The sequence below is a fragment of the Pelobates fuscus genome, chromosome 10, assembly GCF_036172605.1.
Source record: "Pelobates fuscus isolate aPelFus1 chromosome 10, aPelFus1.pri, whole genome shotgun sequence".
Lineage (NCBI taxonomy): Eukaryota > Metazoa > Chordata > Amphibia > Anura > Pelobatidae > Pelobates > Pelobates fuscus.
The window spans coordinates 130690702-130709800 of record NC_086326.1 but is presented as its reverse complement, the minus strand read 5'-3'; the positions used below and the strand labels follow the sequence as shown (position 1 = coordinate 130709800).

At 40.3% G+C, this 19099-nt stretch overlaps 1 protein-coding gene across 1 annotated transcript in view; it reads left to right on the top strand.

The window, feature by feature from the left end:
• CDH23 (cadherin related 23) overlaps positions 1 to 19099 on the top strand; it is a 909735-nt gene that overhangs the window by 834465 nt on the left and 56171 nt on the right. Inside the window, exons 46-52 of the mRNA XM_063435341.1 lie at positions 2874 to 3332; positions 4126 to 4242; positions 4694 to 4918; positions 5766 to 5935; positions 8383 to 8520; positions 11709 to 11828; positions 17023 to 17200. Of these exons, the coding sequence (XP_063291411.1) occupies positions 2874 to 3332; positions 4126 to 4242; positions 4694 to 4918; positions 5766 to 5935; positions 8383 to 8520; positions 11709 to 11828; positions 17023 to 17200 (1407 nt within the window). The remainder of the gene's footprint in view (positions 1 to 2873; positions 3333 to 4125; positions 4243 to 4693; positions 4919 to 5765; positions 5936 to 8382; positions 8521 to 11708; positions 11829 to 17022; positions 17201 to 19099) is intronic.

The window sequence follows — 19099 nt, the reverse complement described above, 5'->3', positions numbered from 1 at the left end:
CCACCCCTGAGCAGCGGGTGGGGGCCCTTAATACAAATTTAACCCCCCTCCCCTCCTATTGCACCCCCGGCCCCCACCGACTGCTCAGGGGTGGGTTCCAGGGGGGAGGACATAAGGTCACCACCCTTATTCTTGTTTAGGACCCCCACCCACCGCTCAGGGGTGGGGGCCAGGGGGGAGGACATTAGGTCCCCCCTTATTCTTGTTAAGGGCCCCCACCCACCGCTCAGGGGTGGGAGTCAGGTGGGAGGACATTAGGCCCTCCCCTTATTCTTGTTAAGGGCCCCCACCCACCGCTCAGGGGTGGGGGCAGGGGGGAGGACATTAGGTCCCCCCAATTTCTATTTAAGGCCCCCACCCACCGCTCAGGGGTGGGGGCCAGGGGGGAAGACATTAGGTCCCCCCATATTCTTGTTTAAGGCCCCCACCCACCGCTCAGGGGTGGATGCCAGGGGGAGGACATAAGGTCACCACCCTTATTCTTGTTTAGGGCCCCCACCCACCCCTCAGGGATGGGGGCCAGTGGGGAGGAAAATAGGTGTCCCCCCCAAAATTGTATTTAGGGCCCACACCTGCCGCTCAGGGGTGGGGGCCAGTGGGGAGGACATAAGGTCCCCCTTATTCTTGTTAAGGGCCCCCACCCACCACTCAGGGGTGGGGGCCATGGGGGAGGACATTAGGTCCCTCCCCCATTTCTATTTAGGGCCCCCACCCACCGCGCAGGGGTGGGGGCCAGGGGGGAGGACATTAGGTCCCCCCCTTATTCTTGTTTAGGGCCTCCACCCACCACTCAGGGGTGGGTGCCAGGGGGGAGGACATAAGGTCACCACCCTTATTCTTGTTTAGGGAGTTATCTACCAAGCAGCTGCAAGAAAAGTCCCGAAATGCCAGAGTTCCGAAGTTGCCGAAGTTGCTGAAGTTCTGAAGTGCCGAAGTTGCCGAAGTGCCAAAGTTGCCGAAGTTCTGAAGTGTCGAAGTGCCGAATGCTGAAGTCTCGAATTGACGAAGTCCCGAATTTCGGAATGCCGAATCGAGCCGAATATTTTCCCCATGCACATGCCTACTTACTAGGTGGTGGATGAGACATTTCTTTCCAAGATTGTTACTGCTTAGTCTGCTGACCCATAGTGCTGCTGCCTACAGCTGAAGAATCTGCAGAGGTAGATGACATTGGATCTGGCCCATCGTCTTTTGAGGGACCAGTCTCCTTCTTAAAAAAACATAATTGGTAACAAACTACCCTGAACCCCGATGATTCTCCTAAGCTCAAGTAATTTTTTCCCTTTATTCGGTAGTTTTGTCTATCGAACGCAGACCATCCCCTGGCTCATTATCTTCAAAACAACCACAAAGTTAAATGCCCGACACTCTAACTCACGAAAACATTGGTAACTTTGTACCACCGCCTGCTTCTATTCCCGACAAGTGAGGAGAGCGCTATTCGGTGAAAAGGTACGCAAGAACTAGATGAACAATTGCTACATATGAGCCAGGGGAACTGTTCGGTATTTTGTTCATTTTTGAACTTCTGAAAGTGACCAACCGCTACTACTTTTCTTCTGGAACTAATTTGGGCACACTCCATGTGTGTGGTCGGTCAAAACTTTACCCCGGTGGCGATTCGGCTGTATTCGTGGGACCTGAGCGCTATTTGGACACTTTGGGTGCTCAGATCAGGGCTATCTGGGAATATAAGACTTGTGGGAGTTCCAAGTAATATAATTTATGTTTTGGGTTGTTTTATGTTTTATTCTCTGTACCTCTAGTGCCTGGGAGATAATTAATTTAAGAAAAGGACACTCAATTATCTCCCAGACATAGAGACGCCAGGGGCGTGTTTTCCTATACTTTTGCTGGAGACCCCATGCGGGGGGGTCTGTGTATAAAAGTGGGCCACCTTGCCATAATAAAACAATCCTGTTGTACCCTTCATCAAGTCTCGGCTGATGTTTGGGTATACGAACGATGAAGTGCTTGATTTCTCATGACCTGGTTGGATTTTGGGAGAGTACAAGGGGTTCGTTACACTTGGCTCCATTCTTGTGGTATTAATTGCTTTATTAAATGTTATTAACTTTTAAATTTAGAAGCGATTGAGGTGGGAAATGTCTTTATTTCACAGACTTTACAGAAAAGCTAGGTGTACTGAATGAACGGGAATAAAATGTCAACTAGAAAGAAAAATTACTTTTTTTCTATAATCTTTTTCTTTTTCTACATTTCTTTCTTTTTTTGTTTTACTATATTACCCCAAGCTGCGGTGCTTTACATGACTAAGCCCCCTACCCTTAATTTACACTATGTTCCTTATCTCTTCTACAATAAATTATTTAAAAAAAACATCAAACAAATAAAAAATAAATAATAATAATAACTAAATCAAAATGCAGGAGAATTTCTATGAGTAGTAAGCCTGCACACTGCAATAAGGAGAATTCAACAACCTACACAATGCTGTAATTCACTATCTCAATGTTCCAGCAACAGGAAATGAAAAACTGTCGGGCAGTCCTATTTACAGATCTTCAAAGCCATCCCTTTAAAGTTCAAGATTCCTCTAATTTTGCAGAAAATTCATATTGATTGGCTGATAAAACACACACAAAAAAAAAAATAGCACAAAAAAATCCATGATTGGATTCCTCAGAAAATGATCAAAATACATAGTTGTTGCACCTTTCATTGGCTGCAGAATCTCATCATTAACAAATTAACCTAATGGCTTAAGGTAATTTTATGTTGATTCTGTATTCTTTTTCTGACTTAATGACTGAAAACTAACACGTGTCTGTTATTTTCCAAAGATTATTGCATATGTCTAGTACTAAAACCATCTAGTACTAAAAGCATCTCTTTTTTATTTTTCATTGCAGGTTCTTCTGTTGTTCAGGTTGTGGCTACAGATAGGGACAGTGGTCCAAATCAACAGCTTACCTATCGTATTGAAAGTGGTGCTCAGGATAGGTTCCTTATTAACTCATCTACTGGGGTCATCAGAGTAGCCAACGTCACAGTGGATCGAGAAGAGAAAGATGTCTACAGGCTGACTGTGGTGGCCACAGACCAAGGCACTACCCCTTTATCCGGAAGCACCACTGTTAACATACTTATAGATGATGTCAATGACAGCCCACCAGAATTTATCAACCCCATCCAAACTGTGAGTGTCTTAGAGTCTGCCGAAGTGGGAACCAAGGTAGCAGAGGTCACTGCTATAGACCGAGACCTGAATCCACGTCTTGAGTATTACATCATTGAAATTGTGGCAAAGGATGATACCAACGCTATCGTGCTTAACCAACAAGGAGATTTCTACATTGATTTCAAAACGGGTACATTGTCATTATTGATTTTAAAGCAGATTAACTTCCTTTCAGTTATATGATATATGTTTTTGACGTTATTAGTTAATTTCCCAACTAATCCAATCTCCTTGCATGTTTTGTGTTCTTATGCTTTCCCCGTCTAAATCTTAATTTCCTATTCTCTTATGTTTAATTCTCCCCTACCCCCCCAACTGACTTGTTTTCTAGAATTTGATAGTGTCATGCTACTAACCAAATTAATCTTTTTTTTCCTTTATGGCTCACAATCCTGAAGGTTTGATCTGTTTTATCTGCAATGCTACCTCTGTCTGATTCATGCATTGTCTTCCTTCATCGTCACTGTGCTAATTGTCCACTCCGTCACACTCATAGTCACTGCTGACATGGATACAAATCTGATCATCCTAAAGGGCAAGGCATGTCCTTTATTGGTTGTTGTTAAGCCTTTGCAGACTGAAAATTGTTACGAAGACTGAACTCTAATAAAATATATACAATATAAGGAGACAATCATGATGCAAGGAAATATTCCGTCCTTTCTGTTTGTTTTGAGCTATGTTATTGCTCGTAGAGATGTAATGGTTTATTATATTTATCAACTTTGGTGTACCCTGTCCTATCTCTAACTCACATATTATTTAACGTTATCATAATATTATTACTCTGGAAAATGTCACCACATTAATTTGCCCTCCTGTTCCACTGAAATTCTTAATGGTAACGCAGGTAAAATAACCCCTGAGTACAAACTATGGTTATTTATGTACACACATAGTAAATGATGCCATGTCTTTTTCAGGAGCCGTTATGGTAAAATCTACTCTAAACAGAGAGCTTGTAGCTACGTATGATATTACAATCTCCGTTTACGATAATGCTAGTGAGGTGGTGGACAAATCAGTCAGTATTCCTAATGGTAAGTAGTAATTACCCCCCAAAAAATTTAATATTAGGAGTATATTTAATACATGTCTTAGTTGTTCTCTGCATTTATATATGTAGTGTGATGTAGAATGATGGAATTTAGAAAGACAGTTTTTTTTATAATTATTCCTCCTCTTTGATAGAGGTTGATATTTCTTGACCATTTTAGGTAGTTTTGTGAAGAAGTAAGGTGAGCCAAAGACTTGAAACTATTAAGAGAACATTTGCACAAAGGGACAGTATATGACCAGAACATAAATTAGATTCAGTTAGAAGTTGTTTCCTATATTTTCTGGTAATTTTACTTATAAATATCAGCCAAATGTAACTTGTCATTGGACAAAAGTGATAAAAGTACATTTAAATTTTTTGAGTTTCCTTGTTTTAGTAGGCTGTGTTAATTTACTTGTTTACTTATTTTTGCACACTGTGTTTCTTTGCAGCAAAACTCACCGTGAATATTCTGGATGTTAATGACAACACTCCCAGATTTCGTCCTTTTGGAGTGACTGTATTCACTGAGAGAATAGTGGAAGGTGCAACCCCTGGGACAACCCTGATTTCCGTGTCAGCTGTAGACCCAGATAAAGGACTTAATGGACAGATAACCTACTCCCTTCACAATCTTGTACCTGCTGGATATGTACAACTGGAAGACAGCATGGCTGGTATGAGGGGCAGATTGGTATATACAATATACACTACTATTAACATTGTTGCTATATAAAAATGTCCTTCAGAGGGTTACTATAGACCAGGCTTCCCCAAACTCCGGCACTCCAGATGTTGCTGAACTACAACTCCCATGATTCTCAGCCTATCTATTTAATTCATAGAATCATGGGAGTTGTAGTTCAGCAACATCTGGAGGGACGGAGTTAGAGGAAGCCTGGTATAGACACTATAACCATTTTATTACATAGTTACATAGCTGAAAAGAGACTTGTGTCCATCAAGTTTGCCTCACTGAAGTAGTTATTGTGCCAATATTTGTTATGTACAGTGTTTTTTCTCTTGCCATGTAGCCAACCCAGAACAAGTATTCTAGACAAGCTATATCAATTTAGTTCAAGCTTTGTTTCAACATCAGCAGCTTCATTCATATGTTGACCTGTGCTGTGTCTCATGCCAGAAGAAATAATGCATGTACGGATCACAGCTCTGCTGATGCCTTACTATAATAGGTTGACTTCCATCAGGTTACTGAACAGTTTTACACATCTCACCCTGGGAAGAAACTACTTATCCTATAAACCCCTTTGTGAGCACCATTAACATGTAGACCAATTTTAGGTTGAATGACTCCCTACTGAAATCTTCTATGCTCATGGTCCTATTGTAGGGCAGAAGACTGAACCATTAGTTTCAGCATTCCTCCTGTTTATTGAACTTTGAACTACTTCTGTGAATTGAAAATATGTCCTTGGCAACATCCATATGTTTCAAAATATTGTATCTGAAATGTCCAACTAGCTTGATTAAAACTATAGACTTATTTGTCTGCTTTTAATCCAGGTAAGATTGTTGCAAATCGAACGGTTGACTACGAGCAAGTTCAGTGGTTAAATTTCACAGTTAGGGCTTCAGATAACGGATCCCCTAGAAGATCTGCTGAGATTCCAGTTTATCTACAAATAGTGGATATTAATGATAACAACCCAATCTTCAGTCAATCATCATATCAGGTGAGATTTCACTGTTAAAATGAACACAATGTGCAAAAGAGAATACATGTCTGATAGCAATCTATTGTATGTATATAAGTATATATATATATATATATATATATATATATATATATATATATATATATATATATATATATATATATAGATATAGATATAGATATAGATATAGATATACAAAGGATAGCTCTCTGTTTTATGTTTTAAATAAAACCTAACTTTTATTTCTCCTACAAAAAAAAAATCAATGTTTCCGATTCCTTGCAAATCTATCATCAGGATAAAATTAACACATAGCGCATCACATCTATTTATACTAAAATAACATTAGAGAAATAAAGTGCACTGACGCTCCAACCAAGTGTGACTTGCTCCTAGGGACATCAGCATTGGCCAGTGTTCACCTCTAAACCACCTACTGGGAGTATCAGAAGTTGTCTAGACAACACTCACTCTCTGGGCATCTGAACAGCCTGCAAATTTAAAAACAAAAAGGCTAGATTCGGTGGAGAGACTAAGAGCTTACCCTGAAGGAGTTGGCTATACAGTCATATGAGGGATACTGAGCAAACTTGCTAACCACATTCTACCAATTTTGAATATTTTAGCCTTAGATTTACACATTCAAATTGAATTTGAAGTTTTGTAAATTGTGTCTGTTTCTCTGTATATATTATAAAAAGATAATTATGTTGATCGGGCTTTAATCCAAAGACAAAACACAGTAAAACACCTTATAATTATAGAAAAACACACTTAAATAAGTCGGTTTTAAAAAAAACTGCATCTTTTTAAATCATTTTATAACAGACTATGTTGATGCATGCTTGTTTAAATAATAGATAGTGTAGCTGACATATCTAGTTAAAAAAATAAAAATAAAAAAAAAACATTAAAACAATTAAATACTAAAAAATAGCCTCAGAAAGGCATATGAGTGTATTTAATTGTTTGTTAAAACATTTTACCTCCCTCCCCAACTTACCTTATTTCAGCTAGAATCAATGAAAATCAGATGTGAGAGATGGCTAATTGTTTTTAGATGGAGAGAGATAGTAAACTAATTTTTCTACCATATTTTGCTCATTGATGGCCCTGATGTGCTACATGACATGATTATGACTGTGTTGTAGGAGGCAGCTTTGAGGGTCTCCATCCAGGAGAGATTAGATATTACATTCTGCCCACAGCACCTGAGCTTCCGTTTTCATTCCAGGAGTTGTGACTAGAATGTGGTGACACTTTCTTTATCAATACATTTTGTAAAAGAACAGATGTGAGGAATCTAGAGAATGAGAATTTTATCAAGTTGTAACCATAGAAATCATGACATCACGCTGACTGTGAATGGTCCTCTAGGTTAAATTAAAAAATGTATGATAATTCCATAATGTGTATTTAAGTTTACAAAGTTGTACATTAAATAAACTGTTTCACCTTGAATTGCTGTGTATTGCAAATATTACCATCACCCATTCATGATTTACACCTAAGAGAGAGATAGGGTCTTAGAAGTAGTTTACCTGAACAACGATTGACTGAATGCATTGGGAACATATTAGTTTGCCAATGCCACCTGTCACTCCCACCCCAAGAATGACAGGTGTACATGGGTAATGTGGAAGTGAAACTGTATCATGTCAGTGGCTGAAGGTCTGAACTTTGAATGCTGGGAGAGCCCTGTTTTTTGTCAAAACAGTAAAAAAATAAAAGTTTGATAAAAAAATTGCCCCAGGCTTCAACTTGACACACATTAAGACTCCAAACCAGATAGTTAAAGGGACACTATAGTCACCTGAACAACTTTAGCTTAATGAAGCAGTTTTGGTGTATAGAACATGTCCCAGCAGCCTCACTGCTCAATCCTCTGCCATTTAGGAGTTAAATTCCTTTGTTTATGAACCCTAGTCACACCTCCCTGCATGTGACTTGCACAGCCTTCCATAAACACTTCCTGTAAAGAGAGCCCTATTTAGGCTTTCTTTATTGCAAGTTCTGTTTAATTAAGATTTTCACATCCCCTGCTATGTTAATAGCTTGCTAGACCCTGCAAGAGCCTCCTGTATGTGATTAATGTTCAATTTTGAGATTGAGATACAATTATTTAAGGTAAATTACATCTGTTTGAAAGTGAAACCAGTTTTTTTTTCATGCAGGCTCTGTCAATCATAGCCAGGGGCGGTGTGGCTAGGGCTGCATAAACAGAAACAAAGTGATTTAACTTCTAAATTACAGTGAATTGAGCAGTGAAATTGCAGGGGAATGATCTATACACTAAAACAGCTTTATTTAGCTAAAATAATTTAGGTGACTATAGTGTTCCTTTAATACAGCCATACTTAGTAAAGAATTTGCAGATCTAACCTTCAGTCATTGCAAATTTTCATAAATAAATGATTTGCTTATTTTATGTTCTACCACCACATTGGTTTTCATATTTGTTCCAGAAACCCGTGTTTGAGGATATCCAACTTGGTTCAACAGTACTGCAAATTAAAGCCACTGATGCGGATTCCGGGCGCTTTGCTCTCATACAGTACAGCCTTGTGGACGGAGAGGGGAAATTTGGGATCAATCCTACAACGGTACTTCTACAAATAAGCTGCTCCTCCTCTGAGCCCATTATTATTCTGATTATATGCCCTTGTGTATAGATGATTATAATAATTACATGAAACGTTACTGACAATTCCAATTGATAGCATATTGATGAAGAATAAGTGTCTCAATTTTGGAGTTGGGAGGGGACATTCCCCATTATTTTCCCAAAGGGAAATGCTGCACATACAGGCTCCTCGTACTATGACCACTACAAATCAATTAAGTGGTCTTGGAGCTTGGAGTAACCCTTTAAGTAAACCCGCATTTAACAGCTACTAACTTGTGTTTACTTGTGTTTACTTGAAAAATTATTTATGTTAAATAATATATGCTGTTATAACAGTAGTCTGCTGAAATGCCATGAAGCTTTTATATTTTTAGGAAGATAACATATTAGGTTAACCTTGTGTGACAATATTACTTATCTACTACAATCAAATGCCATCATTATAATATGATACTACATTATATTAGACTGGTAAAGATTCCTGAAGCAGTGTAAAGTCACAAAGTCTTAGTTACCCCAGCCAGGGTGACTTCATATTTATTCTTTGCCTTAAAGAACTCAGGAGTTGGCAAGTCCTTTGACATATGAGAGTAGGGGTTACCTTCTTCTGGATAAACAAAGCATGAAATGATTGAACTTGTTAAGATGTTATAGGGACACTATAGGCACCAAGACCACTTCAGCTCATTGAAGTGGTCTGGATGCAGTGTCCCAGGTCCCTTAACCCTGCGCAGGTATTTAGTGCAGTTTTTACGAAACTGCAATAATTACCTGCCAGGGTTTACTCCACCTCTAGTGGCTGTCTACCAGACAGTCACTAGAGGGACTTCCGGGCTGCTAAGCGACTTTTGATTGCCTAGCTGATGCTGGACGTCCTCACGCTATGCACCCAATAATGCTTTCCTATGGGGAAATTCTAATGCCGTGCATGTGCATTAGGTCTCCCCTGACGGCTGTCGTCGATGGAAGAAAAGAGAAGGCAGACCCAAGCCAGCATCGAGGGACATTGGATCCAGGTAAGTGACAGAAGGTATTTTTTTAATCGCTTCTGCACCATGGGGTGATGGTGTGGGGGGGGGGGGGGGGGGGGGGGAGGTGGGTGTCTGCGAGAGAGGGCAAAGCTATGGCACCAGGAAAACAAGTTTGCTTTCCTGGAACTATAGTTTCCCTTTCAGTTGTTAAGTTGAAGATTTTCCAATGCATCTCAGTGAGAAGTCTTTGCAATTGCTGCTTCTTGAGTTTAGATCCACTGAGCTTAACAAACCAGGAAGTAACATTACCTGTTGTCTGCTTGAAAGCCATGGGGTGTACCAAGATTCATTTATAAAAGTGGCAATTTCTATTGAAATCTGCACTTTTTACTAAAGGAAAAACTAGGTCACACTCTTCACACAAAAAAAAACCCACCTTTGGGCATTTTGACCTTTGAGTTCTTAAGGGGTCTGGAATGTCACCTTAATGCCAACTGATATTCAAGCAGCCAAAATGTATAAACGTGTTGGCTGACTGAAATAAAACCGCAATGCATCGAAAGCTCATTTATCAGTCTTTAGTAAATAACTCTGTTAGTGTTGTTAAAAAATAAACAATACAGTTTAAAAAGCCTATGTCAATATGACATCTATATTAGAATAAGGAAGGACTAATACCTGGCATACGTCCTCCATTCCCCCCACCCATGAGCATCAGGTGACGTGGACACTTATTGGGGTCATATTAACCCCAACTGTCTCTTTTTTATTTTCCCTTTTTTGTTATTATTATTAATATTATTATTATCATTATTATTATTATTATTATTATTATTATTATTATTATTATTATTTTTTACTTCTGGTGTAGCCAGGGGGCTAATAGTAAAAGAAAATAATCATAACAATCATCAACAACTTTTAATTGTCAAATCTGATAATTTTACTAATCTATATGTGACTGATAAATCAAATTAAATCACCCCAGCCTATTTTATCAATGTAAGGGAAATGTATTAGTTATGATATTCGGACCAAAGATTATCTACTTTCGATTAGCCTTTAAATATGTCTATTTAATCGACCAAAACCGATAAATACCTTATTAGGAGCTCATGATAAAGCCCAATCAAGGCCTAATTCCCTAGTATACATATGGATGATAAATTAATTATTTACCTTTTTTTTCTGTTCGGTTTATCTGTGCACATCACACAAAACAATCACCACTATCTTAGAAAACAAGGTCTTGTGCACGTACATACCACTTACCACAATGGATTGTGTATGCATATGCCTATGGTCTCTTTCACTGATATATATAGAGTTGTAGACAAAGATGTATTTCAGGTAGTAAGATAGGTAATCTTATCTTACTAAAACAGGGAAAAAGAGTATGCGCTAAATAGCAAATGGGGCAGCAACCCTATAAGGGAATCCCTCCAAGACCCTTAAAATACAACAAGAGAAAGAAAATAAGATACGGGCTGCGCCAGAGAGACTTTATATCAAACAATAATAACAAATAGTCCGAATAAAAAGAGTCTTATCTAAAATGCTCTTATTGGGATCACAGAGTCTATAAGGTGCTTGGTCAGGAACAATGTCCTCGCTGTCCTCATCCGTGTAGGTCCACTCATATGCAAGAGATAAAACAAATAGAGAACCAAATAGTGCAATAAGTACAGTGGTAAAACAAAATAAGTATAAGTAGCTGGTATAAAACTCACATGTACAAGAGCTATAGCTAGCTCTAGTGTAAAAGGCGTACAGCGGTACAATCCCCGTGTGTAGGATATGGGGTAATCTTCCTCCGTCAGGGGTACGTTCAACACTCAAATAAAAAAGAGACAACCAATAGTACTCACTGGATAAAATGGTAAGGGTAGAATATATAAAATGGTACTCACAAGAAAGGAGCAGGCCAACTGCTCCTTGATGATAGCGCTGGTGGTATAATCTCCAGCGAGGATTGCTTGGAGTCCAGGGTAATAAAATGCCTATTTGTTATTATTGTTGGATTTAAAATCCTATCTTACTACTTTAAATACCTGGTGGTACAATAGATTTATAGTTTTGAACATAAATACATGTTTCATTATAGACTGTTTTAGACTTACTTTTAAGTTAGTAGCAGTGACGGATGGATTTTTCACTGTGTCACATGCATTTTACATATTCTCTATCAAAACAGGGCGATATCTATATCCTGTCTCCCTTGGACAGAGAGAAAAAAGATCACTACACGCTCACTGCTATTGCCAGGGACAACCCCGGAGATATCGCCAGCAACCGTCGTGAAAACTCTGTGCAGGTAAAATCCTCATGATCTACTGTTACTCTCTTTATATAGAAATTAATGTTTTTTGTATCAGATGTCATGCAGTTGTTGTGGTACTCAAGGTTATACCTCACATGCTGTGTAATATTTTTAAATTATAGCTGCCATGCTATGCAGATTGCAATAGTTTCTGAAATAGTTTGAGCCTAGAAAGGCAATGAAAGATATTTTTCTGTGATGCCACAACAAGGTTTATTTCTAGCAAAAATTGCTCTCTATCTTTGCAGCCGCGGGCCCCCAGCTCCCTGTTACCGCAGAGGGGGCCCAGGCAGCACACAGCTTCTCCTCTCTTCTCTCTTCTAATAACTCTCGCGAGACCCGGTTACGATGGCAACACTCCGCGGATCTCGCGAGAGTTATTAGAAGAGAGGAGAAGGTGTGTGCTGCCTGGGCCCCCTTTGCGGTAACAGGGAGCCGGGGCCCCCCCCCCCCACCGGACCACCAGGGATGAAATCTCCCCCCTCCCTGGACACAGGTAAGCAGGGAGGGGGGAGAAACATTTAATTAATTTAATACAAAATTAATGGGAAAATGCCCCTTCCTCCCCCTCCCCAGATTGCACATTTACACACACACTGCATACACTGACACAACACACTGCACACACTAACACAACACACAATGCATACACTGACACAACACACATACACTGCATACACTAACACAACACACTGCATACACTGACACACACAATGCATACACTGACACAACACACACACACTGCATACACTAACACAACACACTGCATACACTGACGCAACGCACACACTGCATACACTAACACACACACTGCATACACTAACACAACACACACTGCATACACTAACACAACACACACAGCATACACTAACACACACACTGCATATACTAACCCAACACACACTGCATACACTAGCATAACACACACACTGCATGCACTAACACACACACTGCATACACTAACACAACACACACGCTGCATACACTAACACAACACACACACTGCATATACAAATACAATACACACACTGCATACAATAATACAACATACACTATGCATACACTACACACTAACACACTCACTGCATCCACTACACTGACACACACTCTGCATTCGCTACACATTAACACACTCTGCATTCACTACACATTAACACACTCTGCATTCACTACACATTAACACACTCTGCATTCGCTACACATTAACACACTCTGCATTCGCTACACATTAACACACTCTGCATTCACTACACGTTAACACACTCTGCATTCACTACACATTAACACACTCTGCATTCACTACACATTAACACACTCTGCATTCACTACACATTAACACACGCTGCATCTACTACACATTACACTAACACACACTCTGCATCCGCTACACACTAACGCACTCTCTGCATTCACTACACATTAACACATTCTGCATTCACTACACTAACACACACTCTTCATCCGCTACACACTAACACACACTCTGCATTCACTACACATTTACACTCACTCTGCATTCACTGCACTAACACACACACTGCATTCACTAAACTATGCACACACTCTGGATTCACTATACTGACACACACTCTGCATTTACTACACTAACATACACTCTGCATTAACTGTACACACAACATCCACTACACAAACATCATGTATTCAGAGTACACTCACTACATCCACCACACATTGAAACACTCTGCATTCACTATACACAGACACTGCGTCTAATACACACACTACATCCACTACAGACACTGCATCCACTAAACACATTTCTTCTAGTACATACAAACACTACATCCATTACACAAACACACACTGCATCACTGTACACACACTACATCCACTACACAAACACACTCTGCGTTCACTATACACACTGCATCCGCTACACAAACACACACTCTGCATTCACTGCAAAAACTGTATCTAATACACACAAACACTACATCCATTACACACACCCTAATTCACTTCCACTATACACACCGCATTTAGTCCTGCATCATTGTCAGTGGACCAGGTAGGGCACGTGCAGGCACGGGAGGGAGGGAGGGGGCCCAGACCTTGTGCTTTGTCAGGGGCCCCAAAATTTCTGATGGCGGCCCTGTATGGGATAGAATTAATCATCTCTTAAATCTATTGATTAGGTATAATGTTACAGGACTAAATAATTAAAATAGTAAGCTTACTTAAGTTGAAATCAAGCTTCTTATCATGTTTTTCATCATTACGAAAAACACCTGTTTGCTACTGGCATGATTGTGGCATAAAATACATTGAAATTGTTAAGACACTCACTGCTGAAATAGATGAAGCCGCCGTTTAGGCGATAATCCCCCTTTACAGGAATGCAGGCTCTGCACGGCCAAGCGCCAAACGGAGTTTAAGGGAACGCGGTAACTCACGAACATCCAAACAGCCGAATTCCTTCCACGGCTAGAATAAACGAAATACACTTTCCCAGTAGCAATCCCCCCACAAACGAGACCAAGCTCCGTCTTGAGGGTAAAAGCGGATTCTGTTTAATGGGGGCTACCTGCCCGGTATTTATGCAGGTCTCCCACCTGGTGGACACTCCCTTAGGGGACCAGATGGAAGACTGGGACATATATTGGACAGTAGCCAATCGCAGTGGCTTAGGTGCAAGCCCTCCCCTTTACACACATAAATCCCTCCTCTCTATCCTGGAGATAATTGGGAAGAAACCTAATTATCTCCAGGGATAGAGGCAAATCGCCATTTTAAATATAACAATAAAAATACAATAAAATACATAATTCTGAAAATACCGAATGCATGTGCTTCGTGTAACGGATCCCCAGATAGCCTGGATCTGAGTGCATATTTCTACCGAATAGCGCTCAGATCCAATGCGTACAGTTCAATCGCCATGGAGTCAAAGTCTTTCACATGTCTTTCGGTATACGATTGACTCCATGGGATGGCTATCTGGGCTAAGTCCATACGTACGTTACAAACTCCCGAACGGACCGGTGTACGTATGCCTCGACGAAATAGAAGGGCGATCGGTATTTTTCAGCGGTGTTCGGTAGATAAAGTGCCAGTTTTTAGTTCCATAGAATCCTCGCCGAACACCGCTGTTCCTTCACGTGTTCCAAAATGGCCGCCGCCTCGTGGTCGGCATACGAATGACGACCACCCATACGGATAGAATGGAGAGGTGTCTGTGGTTAACCACGACGTTCTAATTGTGGCCAAGAGGTTAACCAGCAGCACACTCCTCTCCTGGGTGGCCGTCCGTTCGGTAGTTTTAATTGGTACTTCCTAAAACACACGAACAGGGGCATACGGACAGGCAATTAAACGAAATGAAGGCAAACAGATGAACCAGCAATTTTAGTCTATACAGATGGATCTGTCACAGAAATGCATAGACAAGAACTGGCTATAGCTACAATCAAGTAACAATAAATCCATTCCCATCAGAAAACAGATGAGAGCCCTGTGAAAATTAGGCACATTTCTATCTAGGTAATATTTTATTAATCTAATAGAATACCAAAGTCCTTAGTTTGTGTATATTTAAAGCCATTACTTGTGTAATAAACGGACCTCCTAAACATCTTGCTTGAGTTTCCTAAAAAAGCATGGAGCACCTCCTCAGCAACTGATAAATCCTGTGGCTAATTTAACTATGGATAATGTATGTAATTAATTATCTAACAAATAAAAATAAAAGAAAGTGTGACTTTAAGTACTTTCACACAACTGTTTATATTAAGTGGCTGCAACTTCCCTTAAATTGTGTTTTAACTATGAAATCTAGAAAATACAAACAAGTAGGGGTGCACTGAAAGAGACACCGAAATGCAAGGCAGGCAACCTTCACCACTCCAAATGTTGTGGACTACATTTAGTATTGACTCTAGGAAAAATACAAGGGGAGTGGGGCATAAACTGGGGAGGCTCTAATAGATTTCACCACTTAATCATACCACTGAAAAAAACTATAGAAACAAATAACAAACGTCAGTGTTTCAAAAAAGAGAAATTCAACTATAGCTAGCTGATAGCTCAGAAGCGCTCAGCGTCACCGTCAGTGGAGCTTCTTCTGCCTCTGTTAGGATATCCCTTTTGTTGCCGTTGCACTGACTAGTATAACCCAATTGTAGGAGGTTGTATTGCGCTATAACAACTGGGATATTGTCATGCACAAGGTGCTGCTGATACACACAAATACACACTAATACATACACATGCGCACACACACTACCTAACACATAAACATACTGAAACTGAATAGTGAATACACACATAGGCTGTCTAATAGATACATACAGATACATACATTCACACACACACACACACAAACTGCCCATTACATACACATGCAGACTAATACATATACACACACACACACACACACACACACAAACCACCACATATGTACATGTGTACTGCGTAACACATACACACACAAACAAACCTATAACATAAAAATACACACATAAACACACATCCACACACAAACAGACTGCTTAATAAATATATATTTACACACAATGCCTAATACTTTCACACACTGTCTAATACACACATACCTTTACACTTCACACATTGCTTAATACATACCCACACACTGCCCAATACACATACACACACTTAATACATACACACACTGTCTGATACCTCCATACATACACACACACTTTCCGATACAGACATACACAGGCACTACCTAGTACATACACACACTGTTTAACACATACATGCAAAGACACACACACACACACACACACACACTGCCTGATACATACACTGCTTAATAGATATACCCATTTCTTAATGCATACAAACACAGACATTGCCTAATACATACAGACACTGACTAATAAATACACGCACAGACATTGCCAAATATGTCCCCCTCAGGTGCAGGGCAGGGGGCGGCTGTTCGCTTTATGAGAGCTGGACATCCTGGAGTGTGATGCCAGGCAGGGAGATCAGCAGTATGATTGCTGCTCCTGTGTCAGGCAAAGTGACGTAAGTAGTGTGGCCCGCATATTCCTGGGGACGTCCAGGCAGGGAGTGTATCCTGTAAGGGCATTAAGGGCATCTGGAGTGTCAAAGGTTGCCAACCCCTGTGTCTAGTGAATAACATACAAAAAGTAATACTTGTCTACTTAAAGTAATATTTGTACTTTGTCAATTTTAAAAGGTTCTTATCACAGTGCTGGATATCAATGACTGCAGGCCACAGTTTTCCAAGAGCCAATTCAGCACAAGTGTGTACGAAAATGAACCTGAGGGCACATCTGTCATCACTGTGTCCGCAACCGATCTGGACGAAGGAGACAATGGGGTGGTGACATACAATCTTGAGGGCCCAGGCGTAGGTATGGCAGCAGAGATGGTAAACAGATGTAACATAGAACCTATGCATTATAGAAAAGTAAAGAATTGATATACCGTAAATTGCAGAATACATTTTCATTACATGTTAGCTAAAATGTATTTTTAATCACCTATCTAGTATGAACTCTGATATTAGTTATTATTAGTTTTCATTCCCTGTTCACTTTTTCTAATGTGGTACACTGTGATGTTCGATTTTATATTATCATGGTACCTGTTCATTTAAAACCTGTGTATTTGAGTGGTCCACGTCATTCTGGCATCATTTTCGTTGCTAGTGCTCTATGTGGATGTGCCTGCATCATTTGTGCGACTCAGTACAAAAAATGTTTGGCATCAGAAGAATGATGCTGGCCTGGTTTTTTGCTTTTTGACCCCACTAGTACTTTGACCATTCTCCATTTTATTATCCATCACTTTTGGCTTGTCTACGCAATTCCTATCTTTTCTGTCCTCCTTGACTTTTACTTTATCTCAACTATTCTATTTATGTTTAGCCTTGTTAATTCTAAAGACTGTTAATATGGTCCAGTCTCTCTATACCTACCTTTCTCCATTAAACAAGGTGATAGATCCGGAGCTTATTATGTACCTTAGCTTCAGAAGTCAACAGGACAAATAGTTCTTTGATGACTTCTTAATCTGAGGGACTGTCTGAAAACTTACAAGATGAAATTGCTGCCAGGGACTTACCTGATGGTTTAGAAGACTTCTTATATGACGAATATAGATAAATGCCTCAATTTAATATTTTTGGGTTATGCATATTACAAGCTTATTACTGCATATCCTATAAACCTCATACTACCTACACTATGGGTAGCACAGGATTTTATCACTCTTCAGTTGGATGGGCTGCTTTTTTGTAGGCATAAATTTTGCTATGCTGATGTATTAGGAAACTTATAGGCTATGCAGTAAGGGACTCTCCAGTGCCATGAAAAACATATCAGTTTTCCTTGCACTGCTGGACCCTGCAGTGCCTCTCTCCCTCCCACTCCCCATGCCATGTTGCTGTAGGGGTCAAAACCCTTTCAGTAACTTACCTGAATCCAGAATGGGGGACTGAAGGGTTCAAAACCATTTCAGTAACTCAACTGAATCCAGCACGGGGGACATCCGCCATCTTGGTGTAACTGAAATCAGGAAAGCAGCAACTCAGTGTATGAGGTGAGTACAGCATGTGGCAGCCTAGTGGGGACCAGGACAACCGCTACAGGTCCATGGGGGGGGGGGGAGTGGTTGGTAGGAGTACTGCGGATCCATGTAGTGGACTGAATAACAAGGAGAAAGGAGATCGGCCGCCTCTCCCCGGCTCAGTCCCCAGCAGGCTGCAGCAGGTTTCCTAGGCTTAGGGAGCTGCAAAAGTTTGAGAAAAGTCTCTGCCTGTTCACCCGTGATCCCCTAACCTGATCAGTTTACTTTGGTCAATGTGGTAGATCAATGGCTGGGATAAACACCCAAAAAACGGCGAATCGATCAGGAGCTCATGCATCTCACATCTTAATAGCTTGCAGGTCAGGCTCCGCCCATTATAAATTTAACTTTAATCACATACTGGAGGCCCCTGTAGGCTCTAGCAAGCTGTTAACAGAGCAGGAGATAAGACATTCTAACGTAAACAGAATTTGCAGTAAAGAAAGTAGAAACATTAGATATCCTGTTACAGGAAGTGTTTAGGAAGGCTGTGCAAGTCACATGCAAGGGCTGTATAACAAAGTGGTTTAACTCCTAAATGGTAGAGAATTGAGCTGTGAGATTGAAAGGCATGGTCTATACATCAAAACTGCTTCATTAAACGAAAGTTGTTTTGGTGACTATAGTGTTTCTTTAATCTGTGGAGTAGCAGTCCTTTGTGCCAATGAGATGTTTTGATTGCC